The sequence below is a fragment of the Copadichromis virginalis genome, linkage group LG4 (genome assembly GCF_057382275.1).
Source record: "Copadichromis virginalis isolate Kocher_CV1m ecotype Utaka linkage group LG4, C_Virginalis_male_GT1.1, whole genome shotgun sequence".
Taxonomy (NCBI): domain Eukaryota; kingdom Metazoa; phylum Chordata; class Actinopteri; order Cichliformes; family Cichlidae; genus Copadichromis; species Copadichromis virginalis.
In genome coordinates this window covers 12153022-12171345 of record NC_140621.1, presented here as the reverse complement: position 1 = coordinate 12171345, position 18324 = coordinate 12153022, and the positions used below count along the sequence as shown (strand labels likewise).

Sequence of the window (18324 nt, the reverse complement as noted above, 5' to 3'; positions counted from 1 at the left end):
GCTGTTGCGTGACTTCTGTGCCGAGCCAAGAGTGACGAGTCAACAAGTCACAGTTCAGGAGCGAGACGATGCACAGCGCATCATTATTAGAGATGGCACAATACCACTTTTTTATGTCCGATACCGATATCATAAATTTGGATATCGGCCGATACCGATATGAATCCGAGTTTACACAAGTAATGGCTCAAAGAGGATAACAAAGATGAAATCCTCAAAGCGGGAGAAAGACTGAAAAATGCATCTCTCCCTGCCTCTCAGAAATATCCAATGATCATTCCAAAGGACCACCACATAACGAGGATGATAATAGCTCATCATCAAGGCTGGACTGGGACAAAAAAATCGGCCCGGGCATTTTGACTAGAGACCGGCCCACCAAAAATGTGACGTCATTCAGGGATAAAACCGCAAAGGATTCTGGGAACATTGTGGCAAGAGGTACTAGCACATGCAGGCTTTCAATTGAACTCAGTTACACAGCGATAAAAAGAAACACAAAAAATGGCAAGAAGCTGTTGTATTATTAACTGCAATAGCCGTGTTGTGCCAAAAAGTGATTGTCTATAAAAAACTGATTTCCGGTATTTGCCCAAAACTGATTGCTCGTGATTAAATTGCTATAAGTAACTTGTTGGGCTATAATATGTGAAACATATGTCAAATGCATCCCTCATGGATGACATAAAGTCATCTCTCCATCTCTCTCTCCTGCTCTTTTATTTCTCTCTCTTTTTTTTTAACCTTTATTTAACCAGGAATGTCCTGTTGAGATCAAAAACCTCTTTTTCAAGCAAGTCCTGGCCAAGAGGCAGCACAATTGCTCCATCCCTCTCTGCTGCTATTCTGTCTCCTCTGTCACAGACTTCTCCAATTTTGATAAATCAGCCTGGTGCAACATGTAAGGATTGGCACAATTTTTTAAGATTTTGAGGAGTTCTAGAAACTAACCATAAGCATAAAATAAAATTTACTATCAGTAACTTCAGAGCACCCGCCCAGCAGTATATAAACTCCGTCATGTTAGCTAGTACGCAGTACCAGTTATTCTAAGCGACTGTAAAAAGTATGCACAACGAAAACAAACTACAACTAAACTTGGTTTATATCTGACACAGATAGACAGCAGGTCATAACTTCTTACCTGAAGTTCAGTTCCTCTACCACTATGACCGGCGGCCGCCTCGGGTCTCTCCTCCTCTTGCCTCCCTTTTCCCTTATCCACCTGCTGGCCTCCACCACTTGCTGATGTTGCTAAATCTGTGGAAGCTATGCCATAGCTACCGCCAAACAATTCAGTTATTTTTACACATTTGGCAGCGTCTGCCTGAAGGGCTTGTTTCTTTTTGGCCCTTATTTTTTCTGCACCTCCTTTCCTTTTTTTGTTTTCCATTTTCTTTAGTTCGTCTATAAGATTGCTAAACAAGGGAGAGGGTGCATCCGACTTCCTCGGCTGTAATTGGTCCAGCCCAGAGTTGATCATGACCAATTGGCCAATCCAACACCTTTCATTATTTATACCCTTCCAAAAAAAAAAAAAAATGATCGGCCCATAAAAACAAGAAATCGCCAGCGGCCCACTGGCAAATGCCCGGTATGCCCGATGGCCAGTCCAGCTATGCTCATCATCATGAAAAGGTTAAACACCAAGGAAGGGGTATAGCCATCAACGAGATCAGATCAAATGGATACTGGATCCCAGGAATGAACAGAGCTGTTGCATCTTATGTGCATCAGTTTGTCAAATGCAGAGACAGATCAGAACAGTAAGAAATGTACTTCGGTCCACTCTTTCACTCTCACCTGGAAGATTAGATGATGCCTGTTTGAGGACATTGTTTTACGAGGCAATGTATATTGTGAACAGCCGTCCACTCACTGTGGATAACATGAATGATCCAAATGGTCCAGAACCGCTGACTCCTAATCACCTACTCACTATGAAACCCACTGGAGCCTTACCACCTCCTGGGACATTCATCAGAGAAGACATGTATGCTCGTAAGAGATGGCGTCATATCCAATATCTAGCAGAGCAATTCTGGAACCGCTGGAGAAGAGAGTATCTCTCTAATATTGCCACTAGAGAACGTTGGCATATTTCTAGAAGGAATCTGAAAGTTGGTGACATAGTCATCGAAAGGATGGATGATCTGCCACGGAACGAGTGGAGATTAGCCAGAGTTGAAGAAACAGTCGCAAATAAAGATGGACTTGTGAGGAAAGTTAAGATTCGTCTTGGAGACCAGAAAATGAAAAGGGAGGGTCAATGTTCTGGCAAGCCAGCTATTGTTGAACGGCCCATTCAGAAACCGATCTTGCTTTTAGAGGCTGTCTAAGACAACGACTATATCCTTTATTGTTTGAAGATTTGTGGACATTACCGGCGGGCTGGATAATTCTTTTGTTTTCGTTATGTAAAAGGCCTTGTGGTTAAGGTCATTTGTTTTTAAAAATCATTTGTGTTATGGTTCTCCCTTTTGTTAAAACACTCATGATTTGATGGGAGTGTAAATGACCTTTACATTTGGTGAAAAATCTTACGTTTGTTTGAAAGGTACTTCGGTTTTATTTTGAAATCCATGCTTTTATTTTGAAACAGGAAACTGGCGCAAAACTACGGTGGCCCTGAGAGGCAGAATGGACTGCAACTTCAGAAAACACTTTGTAAAATTATGATATTATTTTATGCCATGTTATACCCCTAATTAAAGATTGTGAATTATTATGTAGTTTTAGTTTGCATTATTCTCCTGAATTAGAAGAAGCTGATAACTATTGCATTAGTTAAACTGATTTGCATTACATTAAATTGCTGACTTGTTGTGAATGAATGATATTGTTTTATGATGCATTATATTGCTGAGTTATAAGAAATACTGTTCGCAGAAGGTTATTGTCTAATTTGTCTGAGTAGAAGAGAACAGAGTGTGCTGGAGTTTTCTGCTCCATTTCAGCAGGAGCAGATAAACAGGGAGCCAAGGTCGTAGCTTAGGCACTGTGTGAGAGAGAGCATGTGAATGTTTAGGCTTTGTATGATAAGGTGGAGGCACCAGAGGTTATAAAAGTTTGAGCAATGCTCCACCATTTTGAGATTTTGAGGCTGTCTGCATCAGTGTCCATCTCCCACGTGTGTGATCATTAAATCATCGTTTGACTCAACCCGGCCGGACCAGTGTTGTTATTGTGGTTTTTTCTCTTGTCTCCATCCCCAATATTTTGAACCTTAACATTTTGGGGGCTCGTCCTGTGGTATTGGGGTGGAATTTAAAAGTTTGGACGGTCCGAGGTTGTCGAACGGACAGGCACGAGCCAGTGGTCTGATTTGAGTGGACAAAAGCCGGCTTATCTAAAGGTAAGGCACTACCTGTTGAATTATTTCCAAAATGTGCCAAATTGGATATGACTAAATTAAAGTCTACTCACTGAAATTACTGGTAGAGTGTCTGTTTTGATTTTGATGAGAATCACCGTGTGGTATGCAGTTAAAGTTGCTTAAGAGTATTTAATGAAGTTGAAGAAATATGAAACTGTTCCCAGAAGTAACAGAGAATGTTGGGTTTGAGTCCCTGGATATTGAGCTGAAGGCTCAGGTAGTTTGGTAGGGAAATTAGGACAGAAACTGTTCCCAGAAGTAACAGAGACTGGTTAATAGTTTTACAAATTAGGTCAGAAACTGTTCCCAGAAGTAACAGAGACTGTTTAATTGGTCGTAAAAAAGTTATCTTTCTTCGGTGAGACCCGTTATGGTAAAATTTCTCAAAATCGGTTAGGTGAAAATTATTATAGGACGGCAGCCCAGAAGTCTGCTAAGAAGCACATAGCCCGGAGGTTACGCTCCCTCCTGGCCGTGGACGCGCGGTCTTGACCTGTCGGCGAACAGGGGTAGTTCAGTTTGGCTTTAACTGTGGGGTACAGGGCATCCCGAAATAAGCTAGGAGTTAGAATCTCCTCACCGTTTAAATGGTGTCATGTGCTTGTTTGGATACTGTTAAATTGAGTTAGGGATTTAGAAGTTAGGTCAGAAACTGTTCCCAGAAGTAACAGATACTGTTTGATTGATTACAAAAAAGTGAGACTTTCTTCGGTGAGACCCGTTATTTTAAATTTGTCGAAATTTGTTAGGTGCTGAATCTGTCAGGCCTGTCAGTGATTGTAAATATAAGACGTCTTTGTAATATAAAATAAAAGAGTTTTGTCTGAGCTTTGTGTGACCCTGTGTGTGACGTGCAGCTGCAGCACTGCGAGCTATTTTTAGACGGTGTGTGAACATGCAAATGAGCTGTGACGCGCACAGAGGACTTTGCTTCCTGTTTAGCGTGTTTTTGAGTTTTATAATTTTGATTTGCAAACAATGATACATGCCTGTAAGTAAAACGCTGATTTTGCTGATTATGATACTACAGATAAGGTGTTGAATGACTAGGGTGTGAATGATGTTGGAGTTTAAAGCGGAAACTCAGAGAGGAGTGTGTTGGGAGACTGGCATGTAGTCTGCAGTGCAAAGGTGGGCGTCTTGCCTGCTAGTCTATTTAACAGTGATGAAAAGGATATTAAATAAATCTCTCAGTGTGTTGATACAGGTGGCTATGGGGCTGGACCAACTGCCCCCACAAGCACGGCGGCCGAAGCAAAATTATAGTAATGGACACAAAATCAGCAAGAATCAGCAGCTGCGAAAAAGACAGCAGCTAGCAGAGAATTAAAGGAGAAATTAAGAGAAGTTTTACACATAAAATTGCGGCCAACAGACTTGTGGAGGTTGGGAAGGCGCCTGGAGCATCACAACAAAAAGGTGAAACAAAAACACACACAAGCAGAGAAATGTGAGAGAGAGGCACGTGCTAGAGAAATGCCTCGTTTGAGAAAAAACGTTAAATTAGCCCATGTACAAACGCACATACACGCAATGAAGAAACAGCTTACACCCATGAACATGTGAAGATTTTCCAGCAACTTTAAAGCAGTGAAGCTTAACATACACCCGCCGTTACACAATAAAGTTTATCCACTACTAACAAATAAACCCTCTGGGTTGCAGGACAACAACTTAACTTCAAAAAAAAAAAAAAAAAATCACAACCAGTGATAACACGACAAATTTAGTGGTTAATAAAAGTCAAATTGTGACATGTTTTCTTCTGATTGATTAATACAAGTGATTACTGAATGAAAGAAAATTCCATTTTTGTGCTTTAAACATGATCTTAAGAATTTTAACATGTACCTGTGTTGTCCTGTCAGCTTGGTGGGTTATGAGAGGATTATATGGTGAGAAGAAAAAAAAAAAGGGGGAGAGAAGGCTGACACAGGGCCTGGTCCCGTTGTTTTTCCCCTCTCTGAGTAACACAGGCAATACAACATCATTTTCCTGTTCGTTTGTTTTTGTTTTGTTTTGTTTTTTCTCTTTATGCTTGATTACAGGCTGCTTTGTCGGCCCGGAAAAGCCGAGGCTGACCCTGGACTCCTGCTCTCCCCTCTACCATCGTTGCTCTCTCCTTTACCATCTTCGATGTGACCCTGACTAAATGCTAAAGCAGCTGAACCCGCAACAACAACTTGAAAATGTCAACAGTGCTGCAGGAAAATGATCTCATGCAGCAGAGACGGAGAGCGGTAATCCAAGGCCCGTTTCACTACACGGGGAGATTTCTGTCAGCGTCTTTTCTTTCTGAGAAGATTGAGAAAGGCCCGGCTCCCACCACCGATTCTGACCACCTTATATAAAGGAACTATTGAGAGCATCCTGAGCAGCTATATCACTGTCTGGTTCGGGAACAGCACCATGCCGGACAGACAAGCACTACAGAGGGTTGTGCAATCAGCTGAGCGCACCATCCGCTCCGAGCACCCTGACCTGCACTCAATCTACAGCAGGCGGTGCTGGACCAAGACCAGGAAGATCGTGAAGGACCTCAGCCATCCCAACAACAGACTGTTCTCTCTGTTGCTGTGTACGTGACAAAGAAACATCTGGATTTGGAAAACGAGGCACTCGCAAAGCCACCAGCATTGTGCCTGATTGGACACACCCCTCTCACACACTCTTTACATTCTTGCCATATGGAAAAAGACAGCTTCAGCTGACAGAGCTGTGACGAGACGCCCATCAAGCCCAGATGAAAAGTGAGGCCGAGCAAAACCATGCTGACCTTAACCACTCTGCATTAAAACTGTGCAGGACAGTGACGGACCAACAATGACCATCGGGCAGCAAAAAGGGCGTGCCAGGGACAGGAGGAGTAACTGAGGTCACCTCAGAATGGACAAAACACCAGGAGAAAATAAGCTGAAGGCACAGGTGTCGGGGCTCGGCCAGGAGCTGACCTCTGAGAAGAGCCGAACAGCAGAGCCGCAAAAGGCCGTGGAGCAAAGCAAGGAAAACATCAATGGACTTAAATCTGATTTCTACGGAAAAGACTCTGAGGTTTCTGCCCTCAATAAGACCTCGAGGCATCAGAGCAGAAACTGAGCATGGCCCAGGAGGAGCTAGCTGAAAATCGAACCCATCAGGCTTGGAGTCCAAGACACCGGACTTGAAATCAGGCCGGAGCATCCTGGAGCTAGATGAGCAGTGTGATTTGTCCGGTCTGCTATGGAGCGAACGTTAGGGGGATGGCTTCCTGTCACCTCTGCCGTCCTCCGATCGCTCAGCGTCCTGGGCTGCCCAGCTCTGGACTGAACGCTCGGGCCGAGACACCCAAACAACCATGGACTCCATTCCCCTGGAATGGGACCACGACTACGACCTCAGCCGTGGGCTTGAGAGTGCAAGAAGGGATCCCAGAGAGCCTTGAGGCCTGTGTAAAACTAACAGAACAAAGATTGAGGTCTTCCACTGGGGAGGTGGAAGCTGCAGACTCTCCTATACACCTTCTGGATGTCAGCCGTTCCACCTGCAAACAAACGGACAGCAGTCGCACTTCTGCAAGCAACAAACGGACATCCAGACAATTGAGCTGCGTATCAAAACCCTGAAGGAAGACCGAAGCAAAAGGGTCAAGTTAAGGAGGAGCGAAATAAGGAGAAGATGCTGGACACTGGAGAAAAGGACTGCCTCAATTGGGGCCAGAACCAGTATGGACAGAACTCTGAGCAGCAGCACCAATGGATGCAAACAGACTGAAAAGGAGGAGGGCAGGACCCAGGGCACGCTTCAGGCCGTGGTTTACCCAGAACACTACAACAGGAAAGTGATGAACACAAACACCCACACAAACACACACATCTACATGCACCGACTCAGAGTGAAAAGAAACATACATATGAACATATGCACTCGTTGATTGAGGGAGAAATGACACACACACACACACACACACACAAATTAAAATGTTGATTCAATGAACTGAGAAGTGATCCACATACACACACGCTGATGCAATGAAGAATGCTTTACTAACAAATGCTGCACACAAACATTCAAATACGGAGTTGGTTACAACAGCAAGAACTGATTGATTATTTATTGCTTAAATGTATTTCATGCCACGCAGAGGGCATTTGTGTAGATTTAGAGGACATGGTCTGAAGCACTTTGATAATGAAAACAATGTCTGTGCGTGATGTCTGTTTATGGCTCAAAGCCTCCACTGAATTGTTTACTGTGCTTCACACAGTCTAACAAGGAGCAGTGGTACAGAGCGAAAAATGATGAATGAATGGTGTGAGAAATTATGAAAAGGTTGTGTTGATTCAACTTAGTTGTTTACGTTTTTGCCAAGGTAAAGAGTTGGTGTGTAACTAGTGTCCACTATTGAGTCAAGTAAATCCAACATGTTTTGTTGGTGCAAAAAGGAGTTTTGGTTGATCTTTGGGTTTTGTTTGACACTAGGTTGATTCTATCAGTGAGGTTTGGATTGTTCTCTTTCTCTAAAAGAGAGGAAGATGGTTTGAACTTTGGACATGTTTGCAATGGGCCCCAGTATCTGTTATTATATGAGTGTTTAATTGGTTACGTCTGTGTTTGCTTTCGTTACAGTGCACTGAGATAAGAACATCTGAGAGGTGTGATCCACCGGTGGTGATATTTTGGTATTTTGTGAGTTCCTGATTTAACAAATCAGCTCTTTAATCCAGGCCTGAGAGATTGAACTTTAAAGCGCTATTAAATATTCTTATTGAAAACAGTCGCAAAGTATTTTTTCTCCATGATTATAATGAGCTTGGGAGAAAATTCACTTATATGGGACACTGATCCTGAAGCCTAAAAGGATTGCAGCGAGTCAATCCAGTCCAAAGAAGGAAAAACAAACAAGGAGCTGTTTCCTTTAAAATGATGACGTCATCTTGCTGGTGATGGAGCCTCGAATAGGCTGCGCGTGAGACTCCATTATCAGCAACTTTTGGTATGAATGTGTGTGGATGTATGCATATGACTGACGACTAAAAGTCATGGACTGACGACTAAAAGTTTAACGGACTTGATACTGAGACAAAAACGGTGCTGACTTTAGGATTATTGAATGTCCACAGACAATTCACCCAGCCTGTAAAAGAAGGGTGGATGTTTTGTTTTGCTTTGTTTTGTCTGCAAGAACAGAAGAATGACAGAGACTAAAGAGCTGTAGCTTCACAGCAGTGTGAACTGCAGACTGAACCCTTTGGTTGCTAATTTTGAGCTACTGATGTTTGCATTAAGGAAATTGTGTTTTAGTAGCTGTGTTTTAATTAAGGTATTACATTATATTGTTGGGAATATTAAATGCTAAAGTGAAGAAAAGGTTTGATCCCACTCATGACTGAGCATGTTATTATTAACCATAGTGGGTCACTATAGAGAGTCAATTAATTTTAGAAAAAAACAAACAAACAAACAAACAAAAAACCCTCCACCGAGGTCTATGAATAAGAGGGGAATGATAGACAGCCACACTCAAAATGGAGATATGTAATGATAAACACTGGTCCCCGTCTTTTGGGCGCTCTCTTGAAGTAGTCAACAATTTAAAAGTAAGATAAAATAACAGGGGCATGTGCTGAGGGGTGGTGCTGCACAAGAACAAGAGTAAAATAAAGAAAATATTGTTTTTAGAAGTGCAAATTAAAATGTACCATTACACTCAGAGGATCAATATGAAGCTTGATATTTGTTAATTTTGAATGAAGTACATGACTGGTGACTGTTCTGTCCTGAGCTTTTGTTTTTACAGCACCCGCTTGATCACACCAACAGTTTCTCGCCACCGAAGAGGGGTACTTGCAAAAATAAAGAACGGGGAGGAATATCATCAAAACTGGAAACAGGTAATCCCCAAAGGGGGTGATAATGCCATAACTTTCACTATGGTCAAATTCTCAAAATTTGACCCTCAAAAATTCTTCAAACATTTAGACACAAAGTGGAGATTTAGATACATATAATGTCGTAAACCACATAAGCATGAAGTATTTGATTCAATAACATGGTGAAAAAACAAGCAGCAAAAGGTTGATCATGTTAATGGTGTTTATTCAAGGGTGCAGAGGAGATTATTATTATTAAAGACAACAAATGAAATAACGAAAGGTAGAAGTGGAAAAATTTGCGTTAACGGTAATAAAATCAAAACAAAAAAGAAATACTAACTAAAACTGTACTGAATGTTCACAAAACTAACTAAAATTAACTAGATTTGTAGCAAAATGTGTTTGGTTGCATTGATGTGTGCGTGCCCTGCTATAGTGAAATTAAGGTACTACGTTAGTCGAGTCGTCTGTGTTGCTGCTCCGTTCACGCGCAGAATCAGGTCAGGAAAAGTCGGGAGACAGCGCCAGAATAGAATTGAGGATGATTTTAATATGACTGTTTTGTAGACATAACAAGAGTCTTGTAGTGGAGAGGGACGTAATGTCCTCCTGAGACCCAGAGAATAAGAAAAAACAGGGAGAAAATATTTTCGTTTTTTCTTTTTTCTTTTTTTTCTTTTTTCTTTTAAATGAATCAAGTGTTATTAAAATAACAATCTCATAAGATGAAGATCAGGGACCAACCCAGAAGTCACTGACACTTCACTAGCTGTAAACTATTGGTTTAGGAATAAGTGATGGCACTGAACTGTCTATTTCACAAAAGTCAATTTATTTAGGATATCTGAGGAAGTACTGATTTTATTTGGAGACACAAAGGAACATTTGGCACTTCCCTCATCTCACATCTGTTTCATTGTTGTACCCAATCATTCTACAACTGAAATGCCTTGGACTGCTAACCATTTCAGGCAAGTGGAGTGAACCATATTTTGCTAGACTCCCATCAGATTGGGGCTTCCTTTTATTAATCTTTGGAGAGAAGTCTTCATTACTGGTATTATTCAGGTCTTGTTCACATGTTTGTCCCAGGTTTCTCAGCCAAGAGGAGCTTAAACCCCAGATACTGTGAGTTCTTTTCACACATTGAGATCACTGATAACTCTCAGCAACGACGTGATCTCGTAGAAACAATTAGGTGTTATGGATTCAACTATAATTGCGACTCTTATTTTTTACTTTACTGGAAAACAGTTCTGCATTTTACCCATATTTTATTTTTAACTCAAAATCAAAATTCCAGATTCTACTACATGTTGGTTTTGCACCAGATAGGACGACAGATTTCAGGTGGCCCTGTGTCTTTCTCTATTACATCTGCCACTGCATCTCGATAATCTTCTCTGTGGCTTTTAGTGGGTCCTGACCCTCTCATATTTTGAAAAATCTATGTTGGGTATTAGGAAAAAGTGAAATAAATATAAATATAAAGTCCCAATGTGTAGAGCACACATTAATAAATTAGTCATGTTCCCTGTGAAAGTAAATGAGCCTAATTCTTAAAGACCCCTGAAATTATTTACCAGATGTTTATTTTTTGAATAAAATAAAAATCTGAGTTTAACAAAACATTTTAAATGTAAATATCAAGCTTACCTTTCTCTCTTCCATAAAATGTGCTTGTGGGCACGCCAGCCATTTTGAAAAGGTGGGAAAAACAATTGGCAAGGCCACACCCCCACACATGGGATATAATTTTAAAGGTTCTGTTGTCCTCTCTAAGAAACATCAGGACTTAGAGGAGTGGCAAGTAGAGTATGAGAGCTACAAGCAAAAAACTAAATGTGTACTACAGTGCGCAAAAATGAATTACTGGGTCATCAGGGGGTCTTGAGGGACATTTATAAAACAAAAAATCCCACAAACCTTAAAAGTGCACTTGAAAAGCTCACACAAGAAGGTTAACCTAGCTTACCTAGAAGACCTCATCAGGGGGAGCACGCTCCCCCTCGTTGAAGAGCTCACCCACTTAACTCGCATCCCAAGAAAATAGCTAACCCCAGATAAGGCAGCGTGATGTATCCCGAGATAACAGGACTGGGACATCTAAATAAAGGTGTGAAACAATCGCCTTCAAAAGGTTATCAATTAACTTTAACCAAAATTAGGACCACTCGGTGCGGCAAGAGTTAATAGTTATTAGTCTCAACACCCAAGGATAATTAGAAGAGCATGGCTGATATGATGGAACTGAGATTTTGTTACACTTAACTTTTGCAAAACACAAATAGAACTAAATTGAAACTAAGGATTTTCAGAAAATAAAAACTAGATTAAACTAGCAAAGAATTGGTAAAAACTAATTACAACTGGCAAAAAATTGAAAATCTGGAGTCGAAACTAAATAAAAGATAAAACCTAATGAAAATGGCGAAACGTTTAAAACCCTGGTGCAGAGATTGGCAAATCTGACCAGGAACGTTATAAAATGGATTGTCAGAACAGTCAGCGTTAAAGCCACATTTGACAGTCCATACTAGGGTGGCATTGGACATCTTGGGGGTGGAAAGGGGGTTGGTGTGACCAAGGTGTGGTTTGGCTTGTTGTATGTATATTTGAGATCATATGGCTCTGGATGGACCGGTTACCAGGGCATGGAAGGAGGACAGACTCATTAAAGGAGGAGAAGGAACTTGCTGGGATTGGAGATCCTCTGGGTGAGTGGTTGATTAAAAGCATGCATAAAATAGAAGTTATCTGTTGTTATTGATTGGTAATAGATTGATAATTGGCCACATTTACAGCTGTATTGACTTGTTGTGGACGTAGTCGACTTCAGGTTTAAACACTCTCATTAACAGGTTGAAAATAGTGATATTAAAGGAAGAGTATGCAGCGCCACCCTGTCAGACGCCAGTGATGGTGGAGCTCACTGATGAATCAGGTGAGCTGGATTCATGGCTGATTCAAAACTAAGATCCCCCTGCTGTGGTCAGTAAGGGGAGAAAAGGGGGAAATAAAATCAAGAATTAGAGAGGCATTTATAAACGTTTAGGTGTCAAGTGAAACGGGACAAAAGGGGGTGTTATACTGTTATTTTCAATGTCAGCATTATTATTGTATGAGAATCATGCAACAAGCATTGCATCGATGATCATTTATTGAAGCTTTTGATCTTATACTAACATCTGTGTTCCTGTGATTGTTATAACCTCTGATGAATCTTCTATTTACAGGTGTTGGGATAATGATATAATTTTTCATTGCAGGTGTAACCATGATCATTTTTATACATATTGCAACTTGTTGCTCATTGTAGAGTTGTGCTCAAGTTAATAAGGGTTAAAAGCTACAGTCAGCGCGAATGTCTGACTGATCTATTGAGGGGAAAGGCTTCGAGCATAGAAGGCCGCACGCGCTTACAAAACACTGATATCATGTTATTCTTTGTGATCTTTTCTTAAATTATGTCTTTAAGGTTAGTTTAAATAGTGGCAGTTAATTAAACGAGATTTATTAAAATATTAAATACCTGAGTCAGAACATTACACGTAGATCACCTTAAGAGTCTGGGAAACTTTGTAGCTGCCTAACTTTTTTTTTTTGAATGTTCTAGCTCCGTTGATTTGACACATTGGAATGTGTCAAAAAAGGGGGGGAAGGTTGAGCTTTAACATCAAACCAGGATTATTTGAACATTTTATAACTTCATTTGTGTCTTTAATAATTTAGGAATGGTAAAGCTTAAGCTAATAGCGGTCCGAGAAGACGGACCTTTTAGAGAATCAGTGAAAAAGCATAAACTATCATTTTCATGTTTAATCATTACTCATTGAAATGAACTGAATAGCGTTTAGAAGATTTGTTAATTTTTTGTCTTTTGTTAAAAAGAGGGGTTTCAATAATTTTCAGACACACCTTGCAAATGTGCTTATAACGAGTTGGCACTCGGCCTTTTGAAGGTCAGAAGCTTCGTTCGGCGTGACTGTCCGGACTGATAAAGTGTAGGAAATGCCTTGAGTGCGGAGGGCTAAATGCAAACATGCTTACACACACATAAGATATGATTAGAATAAGTCCCTGGGACATTCTGAATGTTTTAGACCAATTCTGAATCACTAGAAGGTCAGTAGATAACAACATTAGATTATTAGGGTTAGGAAGAGAGGTGTTTTGGTTTTCTGTCTCTTACAGAGAAAGGAACAGACACCAGACGAGGTCACAGAGATGCGAGGATCCTCCGTAGCAGAGTCAGACACAGTGACTGCCGAGACATCAACTGGGTCCAAGGGTCATGGCGTTTGGGCTCCAGCTAGTCACCACCAAAGGATGGATCCCATAAACACAGCAATAACCATGAAGGGGTTGGCGGAAATCCGGGAACACCAGACCAACGAAGTTCGAGAGGCTTTTGGGCAAAAAGGGGACACCTTCCTGTTCCTTTTTCTGGAGAATACACAGATCGTTGTTTGAAATCGGAGCAGAATAATCCCCTGATCTGTGTTACGACTGAAGGGTTGTCTAACCCCTAAGGTTGAAGATTTAAGAGCAGAGGATCACCCAACTGGACGACACTGGTAGCTGCAGCAATAAAATAAAGGTTAAGAGCTCTTCGGACAGAGGTTCTAGTCTACGTCTGAATGGTATAAGGGAACACCAAATAAAGCTGTGGGAGAACAGGGGAGTGTCATCTGGACCTGCTATCCTTGTAGTAATAGTTTGTCTTGCACCTGACTTGCGCAAACACAGAGGTCATCCCACATATGGTTCGCCCCTCAGGGGGACAAAGGACCTCAGGAGTGAGGAGAGATGAACCCGGCCACACTGGGCTACAGGGTGTTTGTGAGGTCATTATTCTAATGACCTCATCAGGGGGAATTGTAAAATTATGATATTATTTTATGCCATGTTATACCCCTAATTAAAGATTGTGAATTATTATGTAGTTTTAGTTTGCATTATTCTCCTGAATTAGAAGAAGCTGATAACTATTGCATTAGTTAAACTGATTTGCATTACATTAAATTGCTGACTTGTTGTGAATGAATGATATTGTTTTATGATGCATTATATTGCTGAGTTATAAGAAATACTGTTCGCAGAAGGTTATTGTCTAATTTGTCTGAGTAGAAGAGAACAGAGTGTGCTGGAGTTTTCTGCTCCATTTCAGCAGGAGCAGATAAACAGGGAGCCAAGGTCGTAGCTTAGGCACTGTGTGAGAGAGAGCATGTGAATGTTTAGGCTTTGTATGATAAGGTGGAGGCACCAGAGGTTATAAAAGTTTGAGCAATGCTCCACCATTTTGAGATTTTGAGGCTGTCTGCATCAGTGTCCATCTCCCACGTGTGTGATCATTAAATCATCGTTTGACTCAACCCGGCCGGACCAGTGTTGTTATTGTGGTTTTTTCTCTTGTCTCCATCCCCAATATTTTGAACCTTAACAACTTGCAAAAAGAAAAATGCTGCAAAAAGAAAAACACTTGCAAAAAGACAAAATGCTGCAAAAAGAAAAACTGTTAGGATGCCTGGGTCGTCGACCCAGGGTTTTTGAGTTTATATTATTTATACTGTCTAGTTTTTGGTTTCTTTGAGTTCTATCTTATGGCTTAGGTCTCTGTCTTCTTTAGTTGCTCTGTCTCCCCTATCACCTGCATCCCCTTGTCTAGTTCGCGTCTATGTGTATCTTTAGTTCCTATATCCCCGTGTTCAGTCAGTGTTTGTGTCTGCCCTGTTCCCACGTCTCTGTTCCCTTTGTTATAGTGCCTGCCCGTGAGTCTGTGTTATGTTTCCTGTTTTACTTTGAAAGTCCATGTCTGATGTTAATGTGTCTGGTTTTGCTTCCCCCTTGTCTCGTTAGGCCTGATTTGCCCCAGCTGTGTTTCCCTCCTGTTACCCATTCCCTGATTGCTCCCTCTGTGTATTTAAGCCCTGTGTTTCTTGGTGTCTGTGTCGCGATCTACCGTTTATTTTGCTGTGTGTTTTGCCTGTCCACCGGTGTTAGTTTAGTTTTGACATTTTACAGTTATGTCATGTTTGCGTTCAGCATTAAAGCTGTTTTTGTTTAAGTTCTGTCTCCGGAGTCTGCACCTTGGGTCCTATTCCTGTCTGCACACAGCTACACCTAACAGAAGATCGTGACCATACTATGGACCCAGCAGACTTTGAACTCCAGGAGCGACGCCGAGCAGCCTTTGCCCAGCTGGAGGAGGAACTCCGCTGGAAGCCATGGCTCACCCCTGACGTCGGGCGCATTTTCCATGGCACTCGGCTGGCTCTTGGCGGTCCCCGGAGCTGCCAGAAGTCTCCACCTGTTGCTCCGCGAGCACGCAAGATGCGGCCGTTTCAGTTGGGAGTCCTCCGCGTGGCTTCAGGCACTCACGCTCCGGCCTCAGCGTCACCATTCTGTGCACCGGAGGCTCAGTTGCTCACGCCGCCAGCTACCTCTGCCCGAAGGAAACGGCGCTCACGTCGCCGTCATATGGACACGTCTGAGCAACCTCCGGTGGTGAGTCAAAAGGACTACATTTTCCAAACTCCACCTGAGCCGTTGAACAGTAAAGACTATGAACTCACCTCAGACACTTTTGGGATTTCTTTTCTCGACGAGGATTTGGATTGGGAGGCCAGTTTTGGTTTGAATCTTCCCACGCTAGTTCATCACAATAAGCATTCGTCTGAGATTTTTAGTTTGAGGTCTGCTCGTTGGGGTGGGAACAAATTAAAACCTGAGTTTGCCGAGTCTGTTTTTTCTGAGACTGTGAACACTGCTAAACCTAAGTCTGTAAAGACTGTTAGACGTGGTGGTGGTAGGAAGTTAAAAAACATTTTAGAGGAGTCTGTATTTGCTGAGCCTGCTCCTTCGCACCATTGTGTTCATGCTCCCAGGGCAGCTCGGGCCCAGCATTCCCCTGCACCTGTTTCAGTGCTTCAGGTGAGGGAGGCTGAGGTCCAGCTGGTCCCTGCTCAGGTGTCTAGGCTGGCTGAGCCTCTGCCTGTCGCTGCACCTGTATCAGCTCCTCGGGTGGAGACAGCAGCTGCCCAGCCGTTGACCGTGCCTGTCCCGGCTCCCAGGGTGAGGATGACCGGGAACCAGTTAGCTCCTGCACCCGTACCTTCTCCTCGGGTGGGAGTGGCTGGTGTCCGGCAGGTACCTGCACCTGTTTCTGACCTCGCTGGAGGCTCGGGTGAGCCCGTCCAGCAGTTTTCTGTAGAATCCATAGGCTCAGACAACCTAGCCCAACCATATGCTGATCCACCACCTCACGCACCATTACTACCATCTTTACAACAGTCGATACATATTAGACTTCTCTCCATAGCTCAGACATTAGCTCACCTATCGGCTCAGTCCCCTGCTCAGTCACCGCCTCAGTCGTTTGTTCAGCCACCTGTCTCCGCTGGAGGGTCCGAGGAACCGCTTCAGCCACCTGTCTCCGCTGGAGGGTCCGAGGAATCGCTTCAGCCACCTGTCTCCGCTGGAGGGTCCGAGGAATCGCTTCAGCCACCTGTCTCTGCTGGAGGGTCCGAGGAATCGCTTCAGCCACCTGTCTCTGCTGGAGGGTCCGAGGAATCGCTTCAGCCACCTGTCTCCGCTGGAGGGTCCGAGGAATCGCTTCAGCCACCTGTCTCCGCTGGAGGGTCCGAGGAATCGCTTCAGCCACCTGTCTCCGCTGGAGGGTCCGAGGAATCGCTTCAGCCACCTGTCTCCGCTGGAGGGTCCGAGGAATCGCTTCAGCCGTCTCTTCCTGCTGGAGGGCCCGTGGAGCCCGTTCAGTCTCACGCCACCTCAGCTGGAGGGCCCGAGGAGCCCATCCAGCCGCCATTAGCCTCTGCCTCGGCTACGCCTGGTCCAGCTTCTGCCTCGGCTTCTGCTACACCTGGTCCGGCCTCAGCCTCTGCAGCTCCGCCTGGTCCGGCCTCAGCCTCTGCAGCTCCGCCTGGTCCAGCCTCCGAGGGTTCAGTTTTGTCTGCCCCTGAGGTCTCCAATCTGTCTGTTCCTGCCCGGCCTGCACGTCCTGCTCGTCCTGCCCGGCCTGCACATCCTGTCCGGCCTGCTCGTCCTGCTCGTCTTGTCCGGCCTGCTCGTCTTGTCCGGCCTGCTCGTCTTGTCCGGCCTGCACATCCTGTCCGGCCTGCTCGTCTTGCACGTTCTGTCCGGCCGATGACTGGACGTCGTTGCCGTCATGGACAGCCCTCGGAACTACGCCGCCGTCATGGACGGCCCCCTGAACTACTCCTCCGCCAGTGCCTCCCGCCCGGCCGGCCTCCTGACCTGCTCGGTCGCCGTCGCTGCCTCCCGCCCGGCCGGCCTCCTGATCTGCTCCGTCGCCACCGGTGCCTTCTGCCTGGCCGGCCTCCTGAACTGTTTTCTGGGCTCTTGGACCATCGGCCTCCGGGCCGCCCCCCTGAACTGCCCGGGATTGGACTATCGTGCTGTCAGCCTCCGGGCCGGCCCCCCTGAACTTTTTTGAGACTATTGCCTGGGCCTCTGCGCCTTTCGTGAGCTCTTTTGTTTGTTTGCTTTTGGACTTTGCCTGGGCCTTGGTGCTGTTGTTTTGGACTTTGTTTCTGTGTTTTGTTCTGTTGCTTTCCGGGCTCCAGTGTTTGCACTTTTTTTTGTTTTGTTGTTTCTGGCTCCTTGTTTTGTTTCGAGCCCTCCATCCTGTTTCCCCTGCCGCCCACCCTGGTTGGGTTGTTTTTGTTTTTTTTTTGGTTTTGATGTTTTGGTTTGGGCTGTCTGGAAGCCAGCCCTTAAGGGGGGGGGGTACTGTTAGGATGCCTGGGTCGTCGACCCAGGGTTTTTGAGTTTATATTATTTATACTGTCTAGTTTTTGGTTTCTTTGAGTTCTATCTTATGGCTTAGGTCTCTGTCTTCTTTAGTTGCTCTGTCTCCCCTATCACCTGCATCCCCTTGTCTAGTTCGCGTCTATGTGTATCTTTAGTTCCTATATCCCCGTGTTCAGTCAGTGTTTGTGTCTGCCCTGTTCCCACGTCTCTGTTCCCTTTGTTATAGTGCCTGCCCGTGAGTCTGTGTTATGTTTCCTGTTTTACTTTGAAAGTCCATGTCTGATGTTAATGTGTCTGGTTTTGCTT

General features: G+C 43.8%; 1 protein-coding gene across 1 annotated transcript; it reads left to right on the top strand.

Annotated features, from left to right (window-relative positions):
• Window positions 1-15375: 15375 nt before the first annotated feature.
• Window positions 15376-17877, top strand: LOC146710926 (uncharacterized). Its single transcript, XM_085455345.1, has 4 exons — window positions 15376-16224; window positions 16324-17255; window positions 17373-17421; window positions 17527-17877. Exons 1-4 carry the CDS (start codon window positions 15376-15378, stop codon window positions 17689-17691), a joined length of 1995 nt encoding a protein of 664 aa, XP_085311471.1. The 3' UTR covers window positions 17692-17877.
• The last annotated feature ends 447 nt before the right edge of the window (window positions 17878-18324 follow it).